Source organism: Bos indicus x Bos taurus, chromosome 10 (assembly GCF_003369695.1).
Source record: "Bos indicus x Bos taurus breed Angus x Brahman F1 hybrid chromosome 10, Bos_hybrid_MaternalHap_v2.0, whole genome shotgun sequence".
In the NCBI taxonomy this organism is placed as follows: Eukaryota; Metazoa; Chordata; class Mammalia; order Artiodactyla; family Bovidae; genus Bos; species Bos indicus x Bos taurus.
The window spans coordinates 48,823,987-48,850,369 of NC_040085.1; the positions used below are offsets into that span (position 1 = coordinate 48,823,987).

The 26,383-nt window shown below is 35.2% G+C and overlaps 2 protein-coding genes and 1 long non-coding RNA gene across 11 annotated transcripts in view; 2 read left to right on the top strand and 1 right to left on the bottom strand.

The window, feature by feature from the left end:
* The window catches only part of CCPG1 (cell cycle progression 1), a 42,324-nt gene extending 37,575 nt beyond the window's left edge, over positions 1 to 4,749 (top strand). For 6 of the 9 annotated variants that reach the window (XM_027553939.1, XM_027553943.1, XM_027553937.1 and 3 more), the window contains 2 exons: positions 1 to 1,406; positions 3,966 to 4,744. In XM_027553939.1, the coding sequence (XP_027409740.1) occupies positions 1 to 1,406; positions 3,966 to 4,155 (1,596 nt within the window). In that variant the 3' untranslated portion in view covers positions 4,156 to 4,744. The other 3 variants (XM_027553941.1, XM_027553944.1, XM_027553945.1) reach the window with 3 other exon arrangements.
* Positions 4,379 to 26,383, bottom strand: part of PIGB (phosphatidylinositol glycan anchor biosynthesis class B) — a 25,813-nt gene continuing 3,808 nt past the window's right edge. The window contains exons 4-12 of the mRNA XM_027553946.1: positions 23,082 to 23,186; positions 21,393 to 21,523; positions 18,497 to 18,637; positions 17,164 to 17,215; positions 12,059 to 12,270; positions 11,081 to 11,145; positions 7,586 to 7,799; positions 5,435 to 5,615; positions 4,379 to 5,106 (exon numbers count right to left, since the gene is read on the bottom strand). Of these exons, the coding sequence (XP_027409747.1) occupies positions 4,969 to 5,106; positions 5,435 to 5,615; positions 7,586 to 7,799; positions 11,081 to 11,145; positions 12,059 to 12,270; positions 17,164 to 17,215; positions 18,497 to 18,637; positions 21,393 to 21,523; positions 23,082 to 23,186 (1,239 nt within the window). The 3' untranslated portion in view covers positions 4,379 to 4,968. The remainder of the gene's footprint in view (positions 5,107 to 5,434; positions 5,616 to 7,585; positions 7,800 to 11,080; positions 11,146 to 12,058; positions 12,271 to 17,163; positions 17,216 to 18,496; positions 18,638 to 21,392; positions 21,524 to 23,081; positions 23,187 to 26,383) is intronic.
* Positions 5,973 to 7,447, top strand: LOC113900305. Its single transcript, XR_003513116.1, has 2 exons — positions 5,973 to 6,495; positions 7,162 to 7,447. It is a non-coding gene; the product is annotated as an uncharacterized LOC113900305 (long non-coding RNA).

The following is a 26,383-nucleotide window of genomic DNA, read 5'->3' on the forward strand; positions in this document are numbered from 1 at the left end:
TCATTGAAGGAAAACCTTGCAAGGTGTTGGACCCATACTGAAGCAGAGAAGATGTCCTTTGAAACTCAGAAAAAGAACCTTGATACAGAAAATCAGTATCTAAGAACATCTCTGGAGAAGGAAGAAAAAGCTTTGTCTTCATTACAGGAAGAGTTAAGGAAATTAAGAGAACAGATTAGGATATTAGAAGATAAAGGGACAAGCGCTGAATTAGTTACAGAAAATCAGAAACTTAAGCAGCATTTGGAAGAAGAAAAGCTGAAAACACACAGTTTCCTTAATCAAAGGGAGACTCTGTTGGCAGAAGCAAAGATGCTCAGGAAAGAACTGGAAAGAGAACGACTAATAACCATGGCTTTAAGGGTAGAACTCCAACAGCTAAGCTCCAGCCACTCGTATGGCAACCCAGACTCGCCCAGTGTAGTGACTGAGAAAAAGGAAATAGAAATGTTACGGGAAAGACTGACTGAGCTGGAGCGCAAGCTAACCTTTGAGCAACAGCGTTCTGATTTGTGGGAAAGACTGTATGTTGAAGCAAAAGATCAAAATGAGAAACAAGAAACTGATGGGAAAAAGAAAGGGAACAGAGGAAACCACAGAGCTAAAAATAAATCAAAGGAAACATTTTTGGGTTCTGTTAAGGAAACATTTGATGCAATGAAGAATTCTACTAAGGAGTTTGTGAGGCATCATAAAGAAAAAATTAAACAGGCTAAAGAAGCTGTAAAAGAAAATCTGAAAAAATTCTCAGATTCAGTTAAATCCACTTTCAGGCATTTCAAAGATACCACCAAGAATATCTTTGATGAAAAAGGCAATAAAAGATTTGGCGCTACAAAAGAAACCGCAGCTAAAAAACCGACAACATTTAGTGAATATTTCCATCCACAGTATAAGGCACGTACACAAAACCAGAATAGTAGAGGCCCTACTATGCAGAGAGAGGGAAGGAAAGAAAAGCCTCATTTTGAAGAATTTGGAAAAAATACAAATTCACAGAAATGCAGTGCTGAGCATGACTGTGGTGGAAATTATAATTCTTTCAGAAAGGCTTGTTCTGGTGTATTTGAATGTGCTCAACAGGAGTCTATTAACCTTTTTAATGTTAAAATGTTGAATCCTGTAAGGATAGATGAATTTAGACAGTTAATTGAAGGGTATTTATTAGAAAAACTGGATAGTTTTCATCATTGGAAAGAACTTGATCACTTCATCAATAAGTTTTTCCTAAATGGTGTCTTTATACATGATCAGAAGCTCTTCACTGACTTTGTTAATGATGTTAAAGATTATCTTAAAGACATGAAAGAATATCAAGTAGATAATGATGGCGTATTTGAGAAGTTGGATGGATATATATATAGACACTTCTTTGGTCACACCTTTTCCCCTCCATATGGACCCAGGTCGGTTTACATAGCACCATGTTATTATAATAGTTTTTAACATTTGTAGATTGAATAGCATTTTTATAATTTGATAAGTTTTTTAGAATGCTACTACAGTTGACCCTTAAACAACATGGGGGGTTAGTCTGCATATGACCTATGGTCAGCCCTCTGTATCAGCATTTCTGCATCTGAGGATTCAACCAGCCACAGACCATGTAGTACTGAAGTATTTACTATTGAAAGATATCCAGGTATAAATAGACCCAAGCAGTGCAAACCCACATTGTTCAAGGGTCAGCTGTATTTGTTGTAAAAGTACTTTTTGTAAACAAAAGTACTATTTGTAAAAGTATTTTATTGCCTTGGAATTCAGGATAAATTGAAAGATTAAATTTTAAGTTAAAATCTATTACAAACTGAAAATTTCATAAAATCAGTTTGACTTGAGCAAATGGTTTAATTTCTACCTTAAAAAATCTGAGGATATAAAATTCTATTTTAGCCTATTTCATTTTTTTCATTATACTTTATATGAAAAGATAATCACCTTAAGTTATTTCCTTAATCTTTTATTTACTCACTCACTCTGGGAAGCTAGGAGTGAAAAATACAAATTTCACTTTGAAATCAGAGTAACAATTCAAGTGTCCCACTTGCTTTGTCTATTCTACTTACCAACTAAATTATGATATTTAATACATTTATTATAGAATTATTATTGGTAGAGGCATGATCAAAGGGATAAACTTTGCAAGCCACAAGTTCTCATGCGTGTGCTTTATATATAACCTTTAAAAATAACATTGTATTATCCATTGCTTACCAGCTTTCTATTCTGTAACACAAAACTCTCCTAATCTTTGAATGTTAGCTTTATTTTTTAACCTTTGAGATATTTTTCTCTATATAGCTTTTTGAATAAATGTAATGTGTCAATAAAATAATGAGACTGATTTTGGTGTCTTTAGTCATTAAATACATATCTAGAGCAAAGTACTGTGAGGCTGTCCTGAGGAAAGAAATGAAAAATTCTTGCTGTCAAGGAGCTCAGAAGCTTTTGGAGAATTAGGTCAATACAAGAAATGCAGTGGAGATGTGGAGGCATATTATATGCTGGCCTCAGTCAACAGATGTTTGGGAAGGCTTCATAATAAGATGGCCTTTGAGCTGAACTTCTTTTTAACTGGTTTTTGAAGAAGTAGTGAAAACTTGCCTGCAGCAGATGGAGTACATTGCACTCAAAGGGAACTTCATTTGCACTGATTTGGAGATGTGAAGACATGCTGTGTTAAGGAGACAAGGTAGAGGTGGGGGGTGAACAGAAGAAAAGATTCAGATCATGAAGAACTTTTATGCTGGAGGACTTGTTTTATTGCATTTTGGGTCACTGGCAGCAGCCTGAAGGGTTTATTGGAAAGAGTGAAGCTAGATGCTGAAAAGTGGTTTTTGAAATGATACAGACATGAGCTGATGAGTATCTGAACTAGGGCAGTAGCAGGAATAGAAAGGAGGGGACAGATTTGAACGGTATATAGTAAGTAAAATCGGTGCTATTTCTTGTGAAATAGAAGTAGAAAGTAACAATGCCTTTTGAGATTTCTGGGTTGGGTCACTAGTTATATAGTTACATATATATGTCTATAGTTATAGGTGTGTGTGTATATATATGTATATTATATATATAACTGTCTAGTTATATATGGACATTAGCTACACTAAGGAATACCAGGGCTTGGGTGAGGGGAATTGAAAATGAGAATTGTGGTTGGTATTTATTGACATAAGTAGGGAGAATTTGTTGGCCATTAGTTATGTGACTCTGTCTCTAGTCCAGACTCTGTATATGTAGATAGTCTAGGCTGGAGGTGTTTATCAGACTCCTGAAGAACACCAACATCTAAGGGATTGTAGAGAAAGAAGGCTGAGAATGAATGATGGGCAGAGAGTGGCACTGTGAAAATCGAAAATCATCTCAAGTAAAAGGAATAATGTTACATGCTGCCCCCCCGTCCCCCCCAAAAAAGAATGGATGTCTTGGTTGGGAATTGGACGGCCATGGAGTGTTTTGTTGAAGTAGTGACAAAGGTGTGATTATGGAGATCAAGAACTACATGTAGATATTGTTTATAAGCCTTAGCTGTTAGAGCATGCGTTAGAGCATGCATGCGCATGCAGAAAAGAGGGAGGGAGGGAGGAACTCTGTTGGAACTGTGTATGTATCCCTGCTGAGGGAGGAAGCCACTTGGGGAGGGGGAATTAATTTTAATAGGAAAGGAGAAAAAATAATGGAAACACATCTCATTATTTTATTGTCACATTTCTATTTATCTTTTGAGTGTTGCCCCTGTTTGCCAGCACAGTTATGTTTGTCCATTTTTTCTTTCTGTAGGATAAAAGTATAAACTCACTGAAATCTTTTTTATATGGTTATACTAGGATTATATACTTCAGATTCATTTACTATCCTTTTTCAGTGTTCAGATAATAGATTAATGGAGAAAAAACATTAAAATTGTTTCTTGTTTAAATAAATTTAACTCTAACCTGGATGAAAAATGTGTTTACTGCTTTCAGTCGACCAGATAAAAAGCAACGTATGGTAAATATTGAAAGCTCCAGGCATCGAAAACAAGAGCAGAAGCACCCTCAGCCACAACCTTATAAAAGGGAAGGTAAATGGCATAAATATGGTCGCACTAATGGAAGACACATGGCAAACCTTGAAATAGAATTGGGGCAGTTACCTTTTGATCCTAAATATTGACCTTCACAACTAAGTTAAATTAGAAAACTGTAACAGAAACTTGGATGCTTTCTTTACTGTTTGGTGTTGAAACTAAGATGAAATTATCAAGATAACAATGTCTTTTTATCATTTCTAAGTATAGTTTGATGATTTTATATTATTACTCAGAAGTATCAAGCAAAAGCTTACTAACTTGCATTTTCCTGTAGTTTAGTTTTGCTGAATTTTTTTTTTTTTTTGGCACTGAAAATATTCAACTGTAGTTTTATTAAGGAAGCCAAGCATGCAACACATTTTGTGCATGAAATGAGACTTCCTTTCAGTATATGAGCTTAAAGCAAGCTCAAATCATACATGACAAAGTGTAATTAACACTGATATTTGTGTTAAATTTCCAGTAGAGCTTGAAAAAGTACATTGTGATGGAATTTCATCTTTAACATTTTATAACCTTACACTTGCTTCTTGTCTTTTTGTGGGTTCAAGAGCCCGTTGATTTGTGAAGAATTTGCTGCCTTCTTATGAACTTGCTGACTTGTTCTCTTGTGAAATTTCTTGCACATCTGAATACTGTGGAAGAAACAATAAAACTACACCATGAGGAAAACTAAAGGTCTTTATTTAAAATCTGGCATTGCATTAATATATGATTTTATATTGTGATTTTTTTCCCATACATTTCCTCAGTAGTGCTGTTTGGTAAAGCAGTTCATAGTGGTTTTGGCTAGTTCCATGAGTTTTACCCAGTATTTAGTAGCATCTTTCAGCAACATCTGAATATTTCTGCTCATCAATCTCTATTTCTCTAAGATCTAAACATAGTTCAGAATTTCATCTTTGGTTGAGTTTCCCTTTTAACTTCCGTTCATAGACGTATATGTGACTTCCAGTTCGACTCTCCGGAAAGTGAGTGTGGAAGAAAACGGCAGTTCTCTCATAGTTGTTTGAAATTAGGAAAGGACTTATTTCCTAGAAGGAAATAAATGTTTTTAAGCAAATAAAAGCCACCTTTTGTTGAGTACTGTTCATGAATTTAAGAATGACCTATTTGTTCTTCTGCAACTTTTTTCTTAATAAAACAATGCAATTTCATAATAAAATAACTCATGGTAAGTAACACATATTCCTTGGTAGTTCTATAGAACTAGGGCTGATTTTGACCAGGGAAAAGACCAGTTAATAAAATATGTGTTGTAAGGGACCATTAAAAAAAGTGATATTGTAAATTTATCTGAGTGTTTGCTAAACCTGAGATAAAATAAAATACCAAATTATACCTTTTTTCATATTCCCTTACCTCCTCCAAGACGCTGAAGATGATCAAGTGAGTAGGCAGTTGTGAATCATTTTGAAACTCCATATACAACCACTTTAAGGGATTTAGATAAAACATATCTGCTTCAACTAGATAATCAGTTTTTCCAGTCAGGTCTGGGGGACACTGGAGAAATCTCATTGGAAGCGGGTAGTGGACATGGCTATAAAAAGAAAGTTACCATTATAGTTACAAGAAGTTAAAAAAAATTGTGACAGTTTTCAAATTACACTTAAGATACATCATGTTTACATAACAAAATGTGAAATCTGAATCTAAACTGGGTTTCACTTAAGGTGAAGAGGCACATCTTTAATGCAGTTTTCTCAAAAAATGGAGACAAAGATTCTTATACAGTGTAGGTAGCATAACCTCAAGTCCAAAGTAAAGAGTGAAACTCCATGTGAAGGTGGGAAGTCAGTCCGCAGCTTGTGGGACTCAATACTCTCGAACATTAGTAGGTGTTCCAGGCACAGGGGCTTTGGGACCAGGTATGTTACTTGTTAATAAGAGAGTAATATCTGGCAAAGCAGAAAACTCGTCATGAACCCGAAAGGATAAAGAATTCTTTTTTCTTTTCCTCTTTCTGCTCTGAATTCTTAAGCGACAAGTTTTTCCTATTTCTTTTGTTGTTCTTAAATATTTATATAAGTATGATTTAGTAAAAAGAACAACATAGGTTCACGGATCAAAATCCAAATAAGTAACAGTTTTACTGTGGCACTGGAAGATTAGAGTATATGTAGTCTATGGGGTCGCACAGAGTCGGACACGACTGAAGTGACTTAGCAGCAGCAGCAGCAGCAGAAAAGGTGGATTAAGCAGTTACTTGGGACATGCAAAAAGCCATGTTTACAACTTTGCCTCAGAAAAATTAATATAAATATTTGATAGAGGTTTATTTTTATCTATGAAATGTGTACAAAGTAAATTTACACAGGATCTTAATACTTCATGACTTTTACAATTTTGAAGATGAAGGTCTTGCTTCAAGGGGAAAGCAGAAACAATTGAGAAAAGGCTGCCAGCCTTATATTTCAGAGGTAGGTATCATACTTTTGTGTGTGTGTGTGTGTGCGCATGCTCCATTGTGCATTGTTGGAAAAACTAAGATGAGAACTAGGTGAACTATGCAAAGCCTAAGATACCAGTCACTACAACCATGTATGGGAGAGCATCATGGTACCTCTAGGATTCCTGTTCTCTGTGGAGTTACCACTACTGAGAATATGGGGAGAGTGAACATCCCTCTCTCAGCTCTAGTCTTTTTTATATAGACTAGATCCTATCTGCAAGTTAAAGGGCTGTTTGAGGTCTTGCATCCATCTAACTGGCTTTTGCTGGACAATCCCAATTTTCCAAAAAAGCCTATTAATGATTGGCATTAATGATTGAGTTAAGCAGAGTATTCCAAAAGTGTTCAATTACTGTAAAATGATACCAACTTTGATACTGACTGAATGTGCACATGGAAAATTAACTTCAGATTAACTCTAGACATGTAAAGAATTTTCTAAAGGAAAGCTGTTTTTTTTGTCCTTTTATCCTTATTAGGCAATTGATGTATATAGCTCCCTGAAATACAAGCTTAGTGTCCATGATGTATTTTTAAATGCCCTGCATAATTAAGGCACGTTCACTGTTATTTCCCAGACACACTTAATCCAAGCATTAGAATATCATCTAATTGAATTCCCTAACTTTTACAGGCAAGACAGCTGATACCTAAAGAAAGTAAAAACACTGGTTTAAGACCAGGACAGCAGTCCCCATCAGTAAATCTGGACTTGAATCCTGTGTTCTGAGATCATTTACAAATTATGTAAATATAAGATGTATCACAAAGGTTTGTATTAAGATCAATGATACCTGAATTTTTTTTTTTTTTTTTTACGAAGAGTACCTTTTAAAGGTAGTATAAAATGCTGTATAAGTTTATTTGATCAGAGTATTTAAATGTAAGTTGTTTTGAATATTAAAGTATATTTAAAAGTGGTATATGATTTTCATTGACATAAACAGGAGTTTCAAATGCCTTATAATCATTTGACCAATTAATTTAAATTCAGGAATCTGAAAGGAGTTTTAAAGTAGTTTTTATAGTCATAGCATTTAGTGAACAACTTTTATTACCTGTAATAAGGGGTAGAATGACAAGGCATCATCATAAGTACTGAAGCTGAAGATATATTTGTACTGTTGTAAGAGAGTTCTTGAATATTAGTCATGACATCAAGAGTACCTCGTTGATGAACTAAACCAGTATAGAGGGCAAGGAGCATATTTGATAAAAACAGAAAACTTAGAGCTGGTTTCTTCCATGTTTTCAAGTTGTTTAGCGAGTATCCTATATAAAGATAGACACATTGAATGGTAACACTGGTAATTTTTTTTCTTATAGCTAAGTGAATATTAATTGCAAATATAATCTTTAATGGAAGTGTACTACAAGCTGAAATGCTGTCATGGAAAAACATGTAATAAGCATTGGGTCATGTTTGTAATTTCTCTTGACTATTCACTGTCATTGTCCAGTATCATCCAGGTCTTGACCTTTTTCTAGAAAAAGGAATTGACCTATAGGGAATCCAGATTTGAATTCTAGCTTTGGCATTAGTTTCCCCATCCACAACAGTACCTTTTTCAAATATTAGGGGGAAATGTGTGTACAGCGCCAGTCCTGGTACATCGTTGATAAATACATAGAACTTGCTTTTATTCCATTTACTTATCTCTTTTATCTCCCAAGCACTAGTGACAGATTGTGTACATACAAGTCTCAGTAATTCTGGAGGAAATGTAACTATGTATTATTCTTAGAAAAATATACCAGTAGGCTCCTGGGAGATTTTCAGTGGTCAGTTTGTGAGTGGTGGCATGGATCTGTTTCTGGAAGTAGATTTATGTTTGTTTGTTTCTTTCACTGTTGTGTTGGGCAATCTGGAGATGCTGAAAATTAAGAGGGTGTAAGTGATGCCTCTGAGCATGGTCATTGGAGGGAGGGTATGGGAACCAGTTCTGTAACACTGGTTATCTGACTTTTGAAACAGCACAAGTGTGGTTTGGCTAAAAAGATTAGAATATGGAAAAACAAAGTGGCCTAATCAGAGACAAGCAGGTCTGCAATGGCCACTGTAGTAAAAACAGATTAAGCAAAAACCCAGCCCAGAACTGGAAACAGCTCAAATGACAAGTTCACTCTAAGAATTTCAGCATTATTAGACTAGTGACACCTTTCTTCTCCAGGTAAGGAAACTGAGGTACAAGGTTATACAGTTCACTAAGGATCAAAGCCAACATTCTGATCTAGAATTAAGGTGTTTTGGGTGGGATTGGGGAAAGTTCAAATTAGGCAAGACAAGTTACTGTAGATTGAAAAAAACAGCTGTAGTTATTTCTCTTCCTGTGTCTTGTCCCCACACTAGCCTGAAGTTTGTCCTCTTAATTTAGCTTGGCTTTGTGACTTGGTTTGACTAAAAGAATGTGGTAGAAGTGGCAGTGTGCCGGTTCCATGCTTGGGCCTCCCTTGGATCCCTGCCTACACCCAGCTTGTTCAGCACCAGATAGCCTGCTGGAGAATGAGAGCCCCCAACAGAGGTGAGGTACCCTGACCAATAGCCAGCTGAATCCCAAGTATGCGACAGCCCAGCCTAGTTCAGCAGAGCTGCCTACCTCCTCCGCAGCTGATTATATTTGCATAAGTGAGCTCAGTGGAGAACTACCCACCTGAGCTGTCAATTGGTAAATAATTGTAAGCCACTGAGTGTTGAGGTGACTTGTTACACTGCAATCGCCAATAGAATTGTCATGTATATATAAAATCAGGTTAATATGGGTCACATAAGAATAGAGTAAAAACAGATTTGAGGTATAATATAACTCAAGATTTCAAGTGGCTAGAAAAGAAAATTGGGCCAGAAAACTGTGCCATTTAAAACATCTGGAACTCCAAGGAGACTGTTGTCTGAAATCATTCTTGAACATCCAGACTTTGGTCTAGGTGAACTCACTACTTAACTAGTCTTGTTGTTGGAACTCGGCCTAACAGTTCTAATTCTTAGTGAAAGTACAAGTCTCCAAGGAATCAGAATTTTTGGCTCACTCAGGAACCTTAGGTACACGTGTCTGAGGGAAAAGCTCACATCCTGTGAGAAGATCAGGGGATTTTCTAGGTCTCTGTCCTTGAAGGATCTGAATGGACACAAGATGGAAGAAAAGCAGATTCTTTTCATTAGAAAGGTGTCTCTACAACCCACATGAACATTTTATCTCAGTGTTTGGGACTGGAAACAGGTTACCAAGACCCTCCCACTTAAAGATTCACTCTCTTGGAATGGGAATGAGGATTTAGACAACTCAGTCTTTAAAACACTCTATTAAAGACACAGAGCAGAGAAATAGAATGGTGGAAAAAACAGATTATAAAAATGAAATGTAACCAAGTTCCTAAATTAACGAAACCAAAATGTGCACAGAAATATTTGTCCTCTGGTAGCATCTGGCAGTGTTCACCTGGGTGAAAAGTAAACAATTGTAACTAACTCAAGTGGTTGTTAAAAAGAAAAAAACTAAATCTGAATAGTATTTTATGAACAGAATTGTTCTCTTAAATGATCCCACTATTCTAAAGACTTGCCAAGTAGCTCTTAGACTTTTATATTTTTGTGTCTGCATCTGTAGATGAAGTATGACTATATAAAGATATTATATGACACTTTCATTTTAGTACTTTAGATATTTCAAATATATAGATATGTGTGTTTGTGTCTAAAGAGAGTACATACAGCTGAGATATGGGAGATGATATTTATACTTGACCAAAGAAGGCTACTTAATGAATTTGGAGGGTTTTCTGTTTGTTTTTTAAGTAAAAAGTTTGATACCATTAATGCCCTCATTTTTATGAGCCTCCAGGTCCAGTTTGATTATCATTTCTTCCTTCCATAGTCCAGTGATTTTTCTTTTTTTAGTGATTAATATTTGAAGCAAGCCAACAAATCATTCTGAATTAAACTTTAAGTTAATAAAGTTTCAATTCATAAATTTTCCAAACCAACATAAAAATTCATATTTTCCAGAGCTTAGTAATATAAAACTTTTAGAAGTCACATGTAAAAAACTTACTGCAAAGACCTAGTGGAGATACGGAGAAAGGTGGCAAATGAAACCAGAGGTGTGAATCACGTTAAAAACTGCATATGCGTTGGGACTGAGTCTTGAAAGGATAAATGTATATAAAGCATTAAAAACTAGTTTCAACATTAATTTTCCATTTGTGGAATGTAAAACTTGTAGTTTAACCATAAATTTAAATTAGCTATTCTGAAATAGACGTATTACTTTTTAGTGAAAGATTTCTAACAGCCAGAAGGACCACCATCAAAAGGTGCTATAGATGCTGGATCCTTATATTTTTATCTCACTTTACAGGACACAGGAAAAAGGGCATTTAGGGAAGAAAATGGATATTTTGGCTACAGAAAGGGAAAGCTGCAGTAATATAATCAATTTGTAATTAAGGAGCAATCCTTACTTAGCCTAGTAGAAAATAATATTTTAGAGTTTAATAAGCATTGATTGTCCTTGGTTTATTATTGTTTTTTTTCTCTATTTTACAAAAATACTTACCACAGAACACCATACAAAATGGTAAAACTGGATAGATAAACCTGAATTCTTTGTGGCTCAACATGCTATAATAAAAAGAAGATATTCAAAGAAGATATTATTTTCTCATATTAAATGATACTTTAAGAAATTAATGTATTTAAAATGAATATAATTAACATGATCTGTTTTTGTAATTATGAGACTGAATTTCATGCTTCAGGAATCAGTCTATTTTTCAGTTATATGGTGGTGATGATGTGTTAAAAGTAATGCCAACAGTTGATGTCAAAGTGAAATTCTAAAGTACAACTGCATTCTAAAAAAAGGGATTTCTGTTACCAACGCAAGTAATATTACTCAAATTTCAAATAGAAATGTACATTTTCATTTAGAATTACAGTACTTAAAATTGTGGTTTCTGTTTTTTAAAAGCAAATACAATTTTCAACCTCTTAAAATTGAATATAATATTATTAAGCAAACTATATGTATCAGAAGGGCTTCCCTGGTGGCTCAGACTGTAAAGAATCTGCCTGCAATGCAGGAGACTTGGGTTTGATCCCTGGGTTGGGAAGATCTGGAGAATGTATTAAAAGTATTCAGACGGTCTGAGCATCAGCATTTGTTTGATATTTAAACGCTAAGTCGTGTCCGACTCTTTCCAACCCTATGAATTGCAGCCCACCAGGCTCCTCTGTCCATAGGATTTCCTAGGCAAGAACACTGGAGTGGGTTGCCATTTCTTTCTCCAAGGGATCTTCCCGACCCAGGGATTGAACCCACGTCTCTTGTGTTACAGGCGGATTCTTTACCACTGAGTCACCAGGGAAGCCCTGAGAACCAGCATAATCACTGCATTTTCAATCTGCTAAATAATCCCCACTAACAAATCATAAGAATTAATGAACCTGCAAAAGATAAATAGTTTACCTTTCAAAGAATTTAATTTCTTGGTAACATTTAAAAAATGAACTATTTGAACAAATAAAATCTTACCTATAAACTAGCAGTGTCCATAGCACAGTCACCAAAAATATCCTGTACCTCTTTGGGGCCAGAAAGCAGCCATGAATAAAGAAGGGTAAGTGAGTACCCAGGACAGCTGGAAATCCTTGACTGAAGTACCAGTGCCATGGATGAGAACCATAAAATGATCCCAAATCCTGTAGCACATTGAATTTCAAAAAATTGTATTGAACCAGAGTCCACTGGGATAGTTGAAGGAAAAAGAAATAGAAATGTGTTAATGCCAAGTATGGGTTTTTGGCCTTAGGGAATTTGGCATAATCATGAAATTAAATCAGAATGAAGTCTGAATACTAGGTAGTTTACATTGATAATTTTGAATATGTAATAATTCTTTTTTATACTGTTATGGTTTATAATAGTATACTGAATACAGTTCCCTGTGCTATATAATAGAATCTTGTTTATCCATTGTCCATATAATAATTTGCATCTAATCGTAAACTTCCAATCCAACCCTCCCTCCACCCTCTTCCCCTTGGCAACCACAAGCCTGTTCTCTTATGTTCCTGAGTCTGTTTTTGTTTCACAGATAGGTTCATCTGTGTCCTATTTTATAGATTCCACATATAAATGATAATGGTATTTGTCTTTATCTGACTGACTTCATTTAGTATGATCATCTCTTGTTGCATCCATGTTGCTGCACATGGCATTATTTCAGTCTTTTTTATGGCTGAGTAGTATTCTGTTGTATGTTTATCCATTTATCTGTCAATGGATATTTACATTGTTTCCATGTTTTGTCTATTGTGACTAATGCTGCTATGAACATAATGGTGCCAGTATCTTTTTAGATTTAAGTTTTGTCTCGATATGTGGAAAAAGCCCCAGGAGTGGGATTGCTGGATCACATGGTAATTCTGTTTTTCATTTTCTGAGGAACCTTCATACTGTTTTCCATAGTGGCTGTACCATAAGCTTACATTCCCACCAAAGGTGTAAGAGGGTTCCCTTTTCTCCACATTCGCTCATGCATTTGTTAATTGTAGTTTTTAATGATGGCCATTCTGACCAGTGTGAACTGGTATCTCACTATAATTTTGATTTGCATTTTTCTAATAGTGACGATGAACATCTTTTCATGTACCTATTGGCCATTGTATTTCTTCTTTGGAGAAATGTCTGTTTAGGTTTTCTGCCCACTTTTCGATTGGGTTGTTTGTTTTTCTGTTGTTGAGTTATATGAACTGTTGGCATATTCTGGAAATTAAGTCCCTTGTTGGTTGTATCATTTGCAGATATTTTCTCCTGTTCAAGTTGTCTTTTTGTTTCTTTTTTATGGTTTCTTTTTGGGTATTTTTCTTTTTTAAAAAATTTATTTTAATTGGAGTCTAATTACTTTACAATATTGTAGTGGTTTTTGCCATACATTGACATGAATCAGCCATGGGTGTACATGTGTTCCCCATCCCCATTTGTTTATAATTTGTTTTTATTTCTGTTGCCTTGGGAGACTGACCTAAGAAAACATTGGCATCATTTATATCAGAGAATATTTTGCTTATGATCTCTTTTAGGGAGTTTTATGGTGTCATGTCTTATGTTTAAGCAGCCATTTTGAGTTTATTTTTGTGTATGGTGAGACAGGGTATTCTAACTTCATCAATTTATAGGTAACTGTCCAACTTTCCTATTACCAGTTGCTGAAGAGACTGTCTTTTTTTCCATTGTATATTATTACCTCCTTTTTCAAAGATTAATTGACTGTAGGTGTGTGGGTTTATTTCTGGGCTCTCTATTCACTTCCATTGATCCATATATCCATTTTTGTGCCAGTACCATGCCGATTTGTTACTGTAACTTTGTAGTATTGTCTGAAGTCTGGGAGGGTTATGCCTCCTACTTTGTTCTTTTTCTGAAGGATTGCTTTAGCAATTCAGAGTCTCTTACAGTTCCATATAAATTTTAGGATTGTTCTAGTTCTGTGAAAAATGTCATGAGTAATTTGATAGGAGCAGTCACATTAAATCTGTAGATTCTCTGGGTAATACGGCCATTTTAACAATATAAATTCTTTCAATGCAAGTGCATGGGATATCTTTTCTATTTCTTTGAATCATCTTAAGTTTCGTTTGTTAATGTTTTATAGTTCTCAGTATATAAGCCTTTCACCTCCCTGGTCAGGTTTGTTCCTAAGTATTTTGAGTGGTGTGATTTTGAAAGGTATTATTTTTTTTACATTCCCTTTCTGATATTTCATTGTTAGTGTAAATAAATGCAAAGGATTTATGTATGATAATTTTGTATCCTGCTACCTTGCTGAGTTCATTTATCAGTTTAGTAGTTTATGTGTGGAGTCTTCAGGGTTTTCTATAGATGGTATCATGTTACCTGCTATAATGACAGTTTTGCCTCTTCCTTTCCAATTTGGATACCTTTTATTTCTTTTATTATCTGACTGCTATGGCTAGGACTTCCAGTACTGTGTTGAGTAGAAGAGGTGAGAGTAGGCATCCTTATCTTCTTCTAGATTTTAGTGGGAAGGCTTTCATCTTTTCACCATTGGGTATTAAATTGGCTATGGGTTTGTCATGCATGTGTGCTCAGTCACTCAAGTCATGTCTGACTCTGCAACCCCATGGACTGTAGCCTGCCACGCTCCTCGACCCATGGGATTTTCCCCAGGCAAGAATACTGGAGTGAGTTGCCATTTCTTCCTACAAGGGGATCTTCCTGACCCAGGTATTGAACCCACGTCTCTTGTGTCTCCTGCATTGGCAATCATATTCTTCACCATTGAGCCACTTGGGAAGCCCATGGGTTTGTCTTAAATAGCTTTTATTATGTTGAGATATATTCCTTCTATACCCACTTTGGCAAGAGTTTTTTTATCATGAATGTTGAGTTATGGCAATGCTTTTTCTGCATCTAGTGAGATCATGTGGCTTCTGTCTTCTGCTTATGTGTCGTATCACATTGATTTGCCTATGTTGACCCATCCTTGTGAACCTGGGATGAATCCCACTTGGTCGTGGTATACAATCTTTTCTGTGTGTCTTTGGATTTGGTTTGCTAATATTTTGTTGAGAATTTTTGCATCAATATTCATCAAAAGTATTGGCCTGTAATTTTCTCTTTTGGTGATATCTTTGTCTAGTTTTGCTTCTTAGAATGTCTTTGGGAGTGATCCTGATCAGTATAAGCTCTTCACATGTTTGGTAGAATTTGCCTGTGAAGCCATCTGGTCCTGGACTTCTGTTTGTAGTGAGTCTGTTTACAGATTCTATTTCTCCTCTAGTGATTGAAAGAGCACAATTCAAGAAGAAGTGAATCAATTTCTTCTTGATTCAGTTTTGGTGGACTGAATGTTTCTAGAAACTTGTCCATTTCTTCTAGATTGTCAGATTTGTTGGCATATAGTTGTTCATAGTATTATGTTGCTTTGTATTTATATAGTATCAGTTGTTAACATTTCCTTTTTCATTTCTTAATTTACTGGGTCCTCTGTCTTTTCTTCTTGATGAGCCTGGCCAGAGGTTTGTCAATCTTGTTTATTACCCTTTCAGAGAACCAGCTCTTGGTTTTACTGATTTTTTTCATCTCTTAATTTTCTCTCTGATCTTTATTATTTCCTTCTTTCTGCTGACTTCTGGTTTTGTTTTTCTTTTTCTAACTCTTTTTACATGGTAAGTTTAGGTTGTTCATTTTAAAATTTCTTTGTTTTTTGAGGAAAGCCTGTATCACTATGAACTTCTAAGAACTGCTTCTGCTGCGTCCGATTGATTTTTGTATGGTTCTCTTTTCATTATCATTTATAATAACAGTGAAATCATTTATTAACTTTTTAAAAGTATTAATGTGTTCTTTGCAAAACACTAGGTTTTTGAGATTCAAGAGAGTATAATTGTTTATGCCCATTTTGACAGTGTAGCATGTAGACATAAAGAATTAATGAAAATAATTTTTATATGTTTGGTACCCATATTAAAAATTTTACTGTAGTACCATCTTATGGCATCACACATTACCTATTAAGATAAAGCAATGAAAACACTGCACTTTGAATTACAGCATAACAGCATAAAGTAGGTAATAACAATAGCAGCTAACATTAAGTGCTCACTTTTGCCATGCAGTGTTGTAAGTATTTTACATGTGTTATCTCATTTAATCCTCCAACCTTAAGAGACAAGTACCACAATTATTTCCAGATAAGGAAACTGGCAAGAATAACTGGTCCAAGATCTTACATCTTAATACACTAGGCTTTAGACAATAGCATCTGATTCCAGACCTATAAGTGACTTAAAAACAGGGAACTAAAAATCAACCAGAGGCTGTTACCAATTAAACTTATTACCATTATTATTAGATTAAACCTATATTGATGCTTTTGAACTATGGTGTTGGAGAAGACTCTTGAGAGTCCCTTGGACCGCAAGGAGATCGAACCAGTCCGTTCTAAAGGAGATCAGTCCTGGGTGTTCTTTAGAAGGAATGATGCTAAAGCTGAAACTCCAATACTTTGGCCACCTGATGCAAAGAGTTGACTCACTGGAAAAGACTCTGATGCTGGGAGGGGTTGGGGGCAGGAGGAAAAGGGGACAACAGAGGATGAGATGGCTGGATGGCATCACTGACTCGATGGACATGAGTTTGGGTGAACTCCGAAAGTTGGTGATGGACAGGGAGGCCTGGCGTGCTGCAATTCATGGGGTTGTAAAGAGTCGGACACGACTGAGCGACTGAACTGAACTGAACCGATACTAAATCTATTACCAATAAGATTAAACCAGATGCTTAAAGAATATTCTGGTTAAAATGAATTCTTAATAATTGAAGTTAACTAAAATCATTTAAAAGTTAACCTTTATTGTTACAAACCTGACAATAGTACTTTAAATGGATTTCTTAGAACTTCAATTAATACACAATTCTGTTATATGGAAAGTACAGCAAAGTGAACCAAAGGCATATGCTACTAGCTTTTCCCTAATATATCCCATATCATTAAAAAAATGGTTTGCCTATGTTTCTAAATACTCATGGATTAAAAAGTAAGGCTGAGTTTTTAGTGTAATAAAGTGACTATATTAAAGTAACTTAAAAAAAAAAAGGTTAATTTTACTTACTTGACCAAAAAAAATACGATCAATTATCAGAGACAAACTCAAAGTGACAAATCTGAAAAACAAAACAGAATGGTGACTAACACTTTGAACCTACTGAAAATCCAGCAATGGCATATGACTTAGTGGCATATAGCATCAAAAGCCACTTTAAAAATGCTTCAAAAGTTTCTCCAGCTGAATATGGATTTACACGTTTTGAAAGATATTTCATTGAAAAAAGCTGTATTTAAACTTTTTAAAAGTAATAAATTCTGTATTACCTATTGCTGCATAATGAATTACCACCAAATGTTTTGGCAACCTAAAACTATGAGCATTTATTATCTCACAGCTTCTGTGGGTTAAGAATCCAGGCAGAGCTTAGCTGGGTATCTCTGACTCAAGATCTCATAACTTTTTAGGATATTGACTGGGTCTGTAGTTTCAGCTGAAGGTTCTCATGATTTTTCCCTACAGCATGCATTGTCACTTCTCAAGTTTTTCACACATAAATTAATCATAGTTTTTAGCTGTCTCCCCGAACTGGAATGTATAATTCATGAAGGAATGGACTTTGTTTTGTTAAATTGCTGTATCTCTAGCATCTGGAACAGCACCTAGCACATATCAGGATTAAATATTTGCTGAATGAATGCTTTACAATCAAAACAGTTAATAAATCTGAGAAATGACAATAGTGGCAACTTAGCCACCATGTGATTTTGTCCTTTTTTAATAGCTACCAGAAATAGCCTGTACAGAGTGAATACTAATATATTAAAAAGATCACTCTTTTAAGTGTCAAAGTGCATTCATTCCTTCAATGAATAATTATTTTGTATATTCCACTAGGTACCTGGTATAATTCTGATCCTAGGAGCTCAAAATATAGTTAGAGAACCTGGGCTTCAATCCCATTTTCATCATAGCAACCCAGTGACACTGGCTAGTTTAATTTCATCAAGCCCTCCATTTTCTGTATCACAAAGTAAAAACACACCTACATTGCCTAGATCCAAGAATTGTGAAATCAGGTAATATGTGAATATATATTGTATGGTTATCATAAAACCCGATACAAACGTGAAGGAATCAAATATCCTTAAAATATATTTGAAAAATATTTAAGAAATAAAGCATAGGAAAGTTCTAATTTAGAAAAACTCCCAGGATCATTTAAGCAAATTAAAATACTCAGAATCACAACTAAAAATATAAAATTGGAAATACTATGTTTCCTTGGTCTGATAATTCTCAGTGATATTAGAAGATATACCTGACTAAAAAGATGTAAAATCTTGTTCATAATCTTTAATTTATTAAAATTAATATGATGGATTGTAGCCATACTTACCCTACAGGTAAAAACTGATGCAGAATAAGATCAAGCTTTCTCTGTTCTTGCCAGAAATGTCTGAACAGCAAAGGTATCCATGGAATAACAGCTGTGGGACGGATTATGAAGGCAAGTGCCACCAGGGATGAGTACTTCACACTATACGTAAGGAAAAGGTATTATTAAGACAACTTGGAAGTGAGTTCAGAGGTTATCTATTTACTCTGTGGTATTATATATATTTATTTTTTTAATTAGAGCATTTTCTTTTTGGTATAAATAGCTATCTGAACATGGGGAACTTACCTGAACTTTATGGTTCTTAATTTTTCTTGTTCATAAAAAAGAGGTAGTATGTAAGGTCTTTTCCAGCTTTACTTAATATTCTAGTATTTCCAAGTAAGAAGTTATTCTAATCTTAATGTTAGTTTTATTTACTGAGAGATATATTAACTTTTAACCATAAAACTCTGTCAAATCCTTTTCTGGTGGAAGTGTCTCCTACCAAAATAAAAGACAGTCACACATTTTCTAAGGGAGAAAAAAAAAAAACTCTTTTAAAGAACCATTGGGATTATTTAGGCAATGTTGGGCTTCTGGGCACATGTGGTTTTGTTCAGAAAGTAGGCTTGTAGTTTTGCCCATCTGAAAGATACATATATCTGTGTATACATATATAGATATACACCTGATTTTAAAAAAGCTTACTGTAAAAACCTATATGATCATGGATAGAAATGTGGGTTTTTACTATTAGGACCTCTTTCAATAAATAGTTGAAGGAGAGCACCTAATAATTTAATCATCAAGGCGACAGACAGTGGCAAAAGAACTTTATGGTACTATGATATACCTATTGACTAATAAGTAACTATAAAGAAATGTCCAATGTTGAAGATGTAATAGGGATTTCAAGTTCAAATTCTTATGGAGACCAGGTAAGTAATAAAAATTTGCATGGAACCTCCAATAGTGTCATGAAGGAAGCTTGGCCCAGAATGTTGCCAGGCCTTACATTTTTTCAAGAGAAACTAGAAATCAAGATTTTAGGTAAGATCTCCCAATTTAAAAAATTTGCCAAGTAGTTAAGGTAAAGAACAAAAACACTGAGCAGGTGAAATAAAACACCGCTGGCTTGGTCTGAACTTGTAGTCAGCCTAATTGCAAATTCTGCCATAGTGAAACTACCTAGAGGATGCCCAAATGTATCTAGTCCTACCTAACCTCACTCCAAATTTTCCAACTTGGATTTCTTACTCCTTTCTGAATATTTCTACATAATTCTTACTGGAATTTAAAATCAAAGTATATGAAATAAACCCCTTAACTTTCTCACAAACCTGTTTAGTGTCTAGTATTTAACAGTATCACTCATTTTCTGTCTAAAAATTTGGAGTCACCTTAAATCCCAACTTTTCATCCCATACATCCACTTTCCTTCTCATTGCCATGATTTTACATCAAGTCTTCTCACTTGCCTAAAATCTTCTCATAGTTGTGTCTCCTGCTTGGAATCTTTTCATAGTCATTATTTCTAATTTTGCAGAAATATTTCTTAATATCATTGTCACAGTCAATACTTACTCAACACTTACTGTGTAATAGGACACACTGTCTACAGATTCTCATTTAATTCTTGAAAGTGGCTCTATTCTCATTTGATAGAAATCAATGTTTATACATCCTCATCTATAGGTAACGAAAGTGAATGCCTATTCTAGCAGTCAAGAGTCTTAATGCAGAAATGATGTTATTTGGTTTGATCCTCAACAACCTTGTATATAAGGAAGAATGGATACTAGCTTCTTAACTAGATTCCCAGATTTTCTAGCTTTCTCCCTTTTAATATATCCTCAGTATTGCTACTAGGAGAGAATTCTAAATCAGGTTTAATTGTGTCATGCTTCTCAAAGCTACTGGTACCCTGCTACTTATAAAATCTGAATTCTGGAGAAGGGCAAAATGCCATGATAGCCTCATTCCTCTCTTCTCCCACACATTAGCTCCTCCAGACAACCTGCCCAGAATACAGTGAAACCCTATTCTGATGTTCCTTTTTCTTAGTATTTTATACCAATTTATATAAACCCAAACCATGTCCATGTATTTTCTATTTGCCATTCACGATCTACTCTGTTCTTCACCTGCCCAGGGTGTAGGGAGGGTGACCTATTGGACTGTATCAGTGGGCTGCCTTGCTCTTTGGCTTCTCTTTGACTGGAGGGCAGAAGAGTCAGTGTATGTTATTCACCCTGCTCTTACCTTGCTTGGATAAAGGCTGGCTGTACCCCTCTATTGTTGGGGTCCTCTCTAAAAGAGTTCTAGGGATTTCAGTAACAGTTTCCTCTCCTTACTCCCTGAGGCCAAAGGATAACAGAAACTTCTGTGTGACTAGCCCTCAGGTACTATGCTATGCTATGCTAAGTCACTTCAGTCGTGTCCGACTCTGTGTGACCCCTAGACGGCAGCCCACCAGGCTCCCCCATCCCTGGGATTCTCCAGGCAAGAACACTGGAGTGGGTTGCCATTGCCTTCTCCAGTGCATGAAAGTGAAAGGTGAAAGTGAAGGCGCTCAGTCGTGTCCAACTCTTAGCGACCCCATGGACTGCAGCCTACCAGGCTCCTCCATCCATGGGATTTTCCAGGCAAGAGTACTGGAGTGGGGTGCCATCGCTTTCTCCGTCAGATACTATGGTATCCCCTTACTAGCTTTTCTAAACATTGTTTATACCTTTGTAAACAGTCCTTTTATTAAACTCTCTTTCCTGCTGTAATCAACTCTGAATTTGTGGTTCTGATAGCCTTCATGAATACTGGGGGAGTCCACTGGATATTGCAATATATTAATAATTTAAGATTTTTCAAAACCATGCTTTAGAGTTTTGTACATAATTTTAACAGTACTGTAACTCACCTGTTCATAGACTTTGAACCTTCCAAAGGATAGTAGAAAAGTGCAATTATAGTGAGAACAGTTTCCATGGTGTTTGTAAGAGTTCTGGTACAGCAATACCACGTGAACCAAGAGCATAACTGGCAAAAAAACTAAGAACAATTATAAGCAAATATATATGGAGTAGGAAATGGAAAAGCTTAGTATTATCTTCTAAGGAAAATAGCAAGCAAGTCTAATGTTAAAAATGGGCATGCCCAAACGTTTTTAAGAAGTTATATCAAACACATGTCTATGATAATCAGATCTATATTTGTTAAAGTTAAGTTTATTCTTTCAGGTACATTTCATTTGATTTAAATCTCACTTCACACTAATAAAAGATATAAAAAAATGCAGATTCCTTGACGGCAGAGTTTAAAGACTGAAATTCATAGCTAGAATTTAATAATCGGTATTACTCAAATTGTAGTATATTACTGACATTTTCTTGATATTTTTATTGACCTGGTTTGGAATGTCCTGTTTCCTGATGGGAAATTGAAGACCACACACACACATAAAGTGACTTATCAGGAAAAAGCATTAAATTCTAATTTGGAAATTGACTAAATTAATAAACTACTTTTAGGTAGAACATGCAAACAGAAGCATCATTAAGTCTGAAAAACAAATGCCTTTAAAAGAAACTTCTTAGTTGCTTCAAGGATGTTAAAACATGTCATACCAGCTTCCTATCTCTTCCAATACAGACTTTAAAACATGTTCCCAATTAACTTCTTGTGAAGTTAAAGGCTCTTCCTGAACTAGACGATCATAGTACTGCCACTTTGGAGGAAGGATTTTAAAGGCATTATGTCTCTGATGTTTTAGGTTCAGCCTTGGGCAGTGTATATAAGCACAAATTAAAGAGACCGACTTAATCCTTGAAGGACTCGATTGCTAAAGTAATCTGTCTTTAATGCAAATCAACAACACTATCTGCAGAAATGTCATATTAATAATAATGTTAATAAATTAACACTAAATTGTATTTCAGAAATGTGTTGGTAAATTGGTTATCTGGAATTTGAAATATATTTGCCAACAGAAATATAAAAAAGGTAATATTTCTAAGTTGGCTTATATAAGCTTACTTAATTGATAACTCTTTTTAGGATAGTTTAACTGGGAAAATCATTCAGGATTTGAATGGGAGATTGAGAATCTCCTCACTGTGAAGTAAGTCAAATAACAAAAGACAATCTTCTGTACTTTTTCCATTATTCTAGCCAAAAGTGAAAGAGTGCATCAGTGAGAAGAGAATTCTTAGGCCTGAGTTGCAGGTAGTTGGAGGAATAGTGAAAGGATTGTAAACAGCTGAGGTAGTCCATGTGGTAGGCAATAGTTTAGAACTGTTCCTACTGAATATTATGGCAAGTGAGACAAGGACTGAGCTGAGTCATGGTGCTTCCCAAGGCTGTGTCCTAGGCTTCGGCCTCTCTAGGGTTGCAGGGCACCAATGGTTTCTGCCACGTAGGGCTCATTCAGAAGGAGACAGCATGTCCACTTGCATCTTACTGTTCTGAATTATGGAAGTGCCTTTGTAAAGTTGTACAAGTTATCTTCTGAAACTGCCTTGGGAAAATCAGTCATGTTGACTGCCCTGTTCACGTGCTTCACGCTCACAGAAATGAAGGAAATAGATTTTCTAACGTGTTTTAAACTTACCACCCATCGTGCTACTTGCTGATTTTCTAGTTGCTTCATTAATGAGTAAAGCCTCAAGTCTGCTATAGCAGACAGAAGTGCTTGGGCAAGTCTAGGAATCCAAATCTTCATTAGTTAAAAAAAAAGATATTAAAAACATCTGGTTAGTTCACACTTTAAAACCATAAGAAATCAACAGGCTTATCCAACATTGATTGAAAGCCATTCTTAGTTTTAAAAAAAGATGCATTGTTCTGTTCTTCTGCAAAAATACCTGTTTTTCTACAAAAAAAACTGCATTAATTTTCATGGAAATACCAAAAGATAGCTTTATCTTTCCCGTTCTCTCTATAATATATGTATTACAATACTATTAATTTTAAGTAGCCAGCAGCCCATTTCATTGTGTGAAGGCTGTAGTTTAGAAGCACATTTAGTTGTTTTCATTAGCAAAACAGTAGGTAATTTTAAATGAAACATTTACAATACTGTGGGCTAAGTATCATACTAAGTACTTCATGTATATCAGCTCATTCAGTCCTTCTATCAATCCTATGAGACAGGATTATAAATGAGAAAACAGGGACAGAGAGGTTAAGTGATATCCACAAAACTGCAGAGCTAGTTAGTGTGGAGGTCAGGGTTCAAACCCGTCTGCCTGATTCCAAAGCTCTTAGCTACTAAACTACATTGCTTTGCTATCCTGCAATATCAGTAATGTGAGTTGCTTCTTTTTTTGTAGTCTATTATTATAGAAATATGGTTTTCAGATATTAAAGAAGAATAAAAAGAAAGTAAATGTATTATAACAATTACAGTTAATGATTCTATATCATACGTTAATATCTTTGAGTTTTAAAATGTGTCACAGTTATCATTAACAAACTAAACACTTGCTGGTAGATCACAACTTAATTTTAGTTTGTTCAGAAGATGTGTTTCTAAAAATTTACATGGAAATCTGTATTTTATTGCATCAAACTTCACTAATTTTACGTTATAATTAGAGCTGCTTTACTTTCAATTGTCAGTGATTTCTAACACTTTAGCTTTATGTCCTTTATCAGTACTCTGTAAGTATATGTTTAAATCATAACGGTACATTGTACTTCATAATTCCACTTAAACTGTGCCCGTAATATACAGTAAAAGGCACCTCTGTACTCACCTTCTGTTTGCCCTGCAAAAGAATCTATCAGCCTCCTCCTCACTTCCCAGGTCTGCAAATACTTCATGTGAAAAGTTAATTTCGCTACAAACTTGATATGAGCTGAGTGTTGAGGTAGCCACTAAAACACTAAAAGAATTCTTGTGCACTGAGATAAGTATAGTTATTTATGAACTTAATGAGCCACTATATTCTGAGCTACTTGCCCTAGCTTTCACTATTGTGTTCAGTTTCAAGACCCACATTTTAAGATTAGACATTAATAAATTACAAGATGATTATGAGGTTTTAAGACTGGAGATGTTTATCCTGGATAAATAGGACTTTTTGAAGTGTTATGTAAAAATCTTGAATTTAAAAGTAGATAGATTTTAGCTGAACACGAAAATAAATGGAGTTGTAAATTTCTGGTTGTTAGCAGTCTCTCCAGACTTTATCATAATTTTCCAGGTTATAATAAGGCCTTGACAAGAATTAAAGTGTTACACATGGCTGCTGGAGAATAAAAACTAGTGTGATGGAGTAAAGAGAAGATGGAATGTGACAGGAGTGAACCCTGAAGATTAGGCCTTTGTTGGTAGCTTACCATTCTATATTCCTGTTCTTTAAGATCCTGACCCTTCCTTTCCTGAAGCTCCAGGAGCTGGATGTCTGTGTGCCATCTTCTGACTGTTCAAAACCCCCACTATGGTACACTGCTCCCACCGCAACAGGTCTCCCTTCTTATTCCTCTTCTCACAATATTCCAAGCCAGTGCTCTCCAGTATAAATACAATGTGAGCCATATACTGAATTTTAAATCTTATAGTAGTCAAAAAGTGAAAAATGTCAAAACAGGTAAAATGAACCTCAATACTTTTATTTAACTCATTATATCTAAAATATTTCAACATTTAATCAATGTAAAAATTACAGAAATATTTTATATTCTTTTGCTCTAGTTCTTTGACATTTGGTATGGATTTTACACTAAGAGCACATCTCAATTTGGACTAGCCACATTTCTAGCATTTCCAGTCTTGAGTAGCCACATGTGAGTGGTGGCTTCTGTATTGAACAGCAGAGCTCTAAGCCATCCTTAATTCTGTCCACATACCTTATGAAGTTTAGAGAGAAGTTATCTGGAAAGAGCACTGGACTGTGAATAAGTAGACATAGGATCTACTTTTAGCTTTTAATATGCAGTGACTTTGGTCTGTTTTCTTCATCACTTCTCTGACAACCTTCTGGTTTCAAAATTATATAATCTATTTTAAAATAATCAAGATGAGAGTATGATGACTGACAGAATCATAATGGTTCTCTGTTCAAGTTCTATCTTGAAGACTCCTTCATTCATAATCTAACCTATTTTCTGGGATAGTATATACATTTGCCTAGGCAAATATGAATATCCTGCATATCTAGAAGCTAGTGGGTAGTCGTGAGAGATGAAAAAACAATTCACAGTTCCTAACTTCTACATGTGTTAATGGGAGAAACAACTCCTACTGCTCTCAATTTTCCTTCCCTGTGATATTCTCAAATGAAGCATCAATTTCACCAATATGGTCTTTGTTTTTCACTAATGGGTAATTAGGTATCATTGTAAAGGGGAGGGTACAATACAGCCTTTAAAAAAAAGAGAACTAAACCAAACTCCACAACCTCGGTGTCTTTCCAGGCTTCAAAAAACCTTTCAGGATTTGGGCTGCCTTTAGAATTCTGGGCCACTTCCCGAACAGAAAATGGGAAAGGGCCAAACTGTTGAGTCCAACTTGATGATAGCTTAAAGGATGTTGATAATGAGGTTAGAAAAACTTCTGCAACGTTAGTTCTTCTTTTGTATCTTTTCTTGGCCACTGACCCCAGAAATTCATTATCTTGGAATTACAACCCTGCTCACTCTTGATGGTTAATTACTACACACCACAATGACTGTACATATCAATATATTTTTGTCAAGTTAATTTGCCTAATTTTTAATTTCAGCACTAAATCCTGAGTAGGTTTATATGTATTTAGTTTTCATAGGCTCACATAACATGGCTTTATGTTTACAAGTTAAAAAAATAAGATATATCACTTTCTTAAGTGATTCTTTTATGAAGGAAATTTACTTTTAAAGTACAAATAATATATAGTCATTCTGAACATCTGTATATCTTAATAGAAT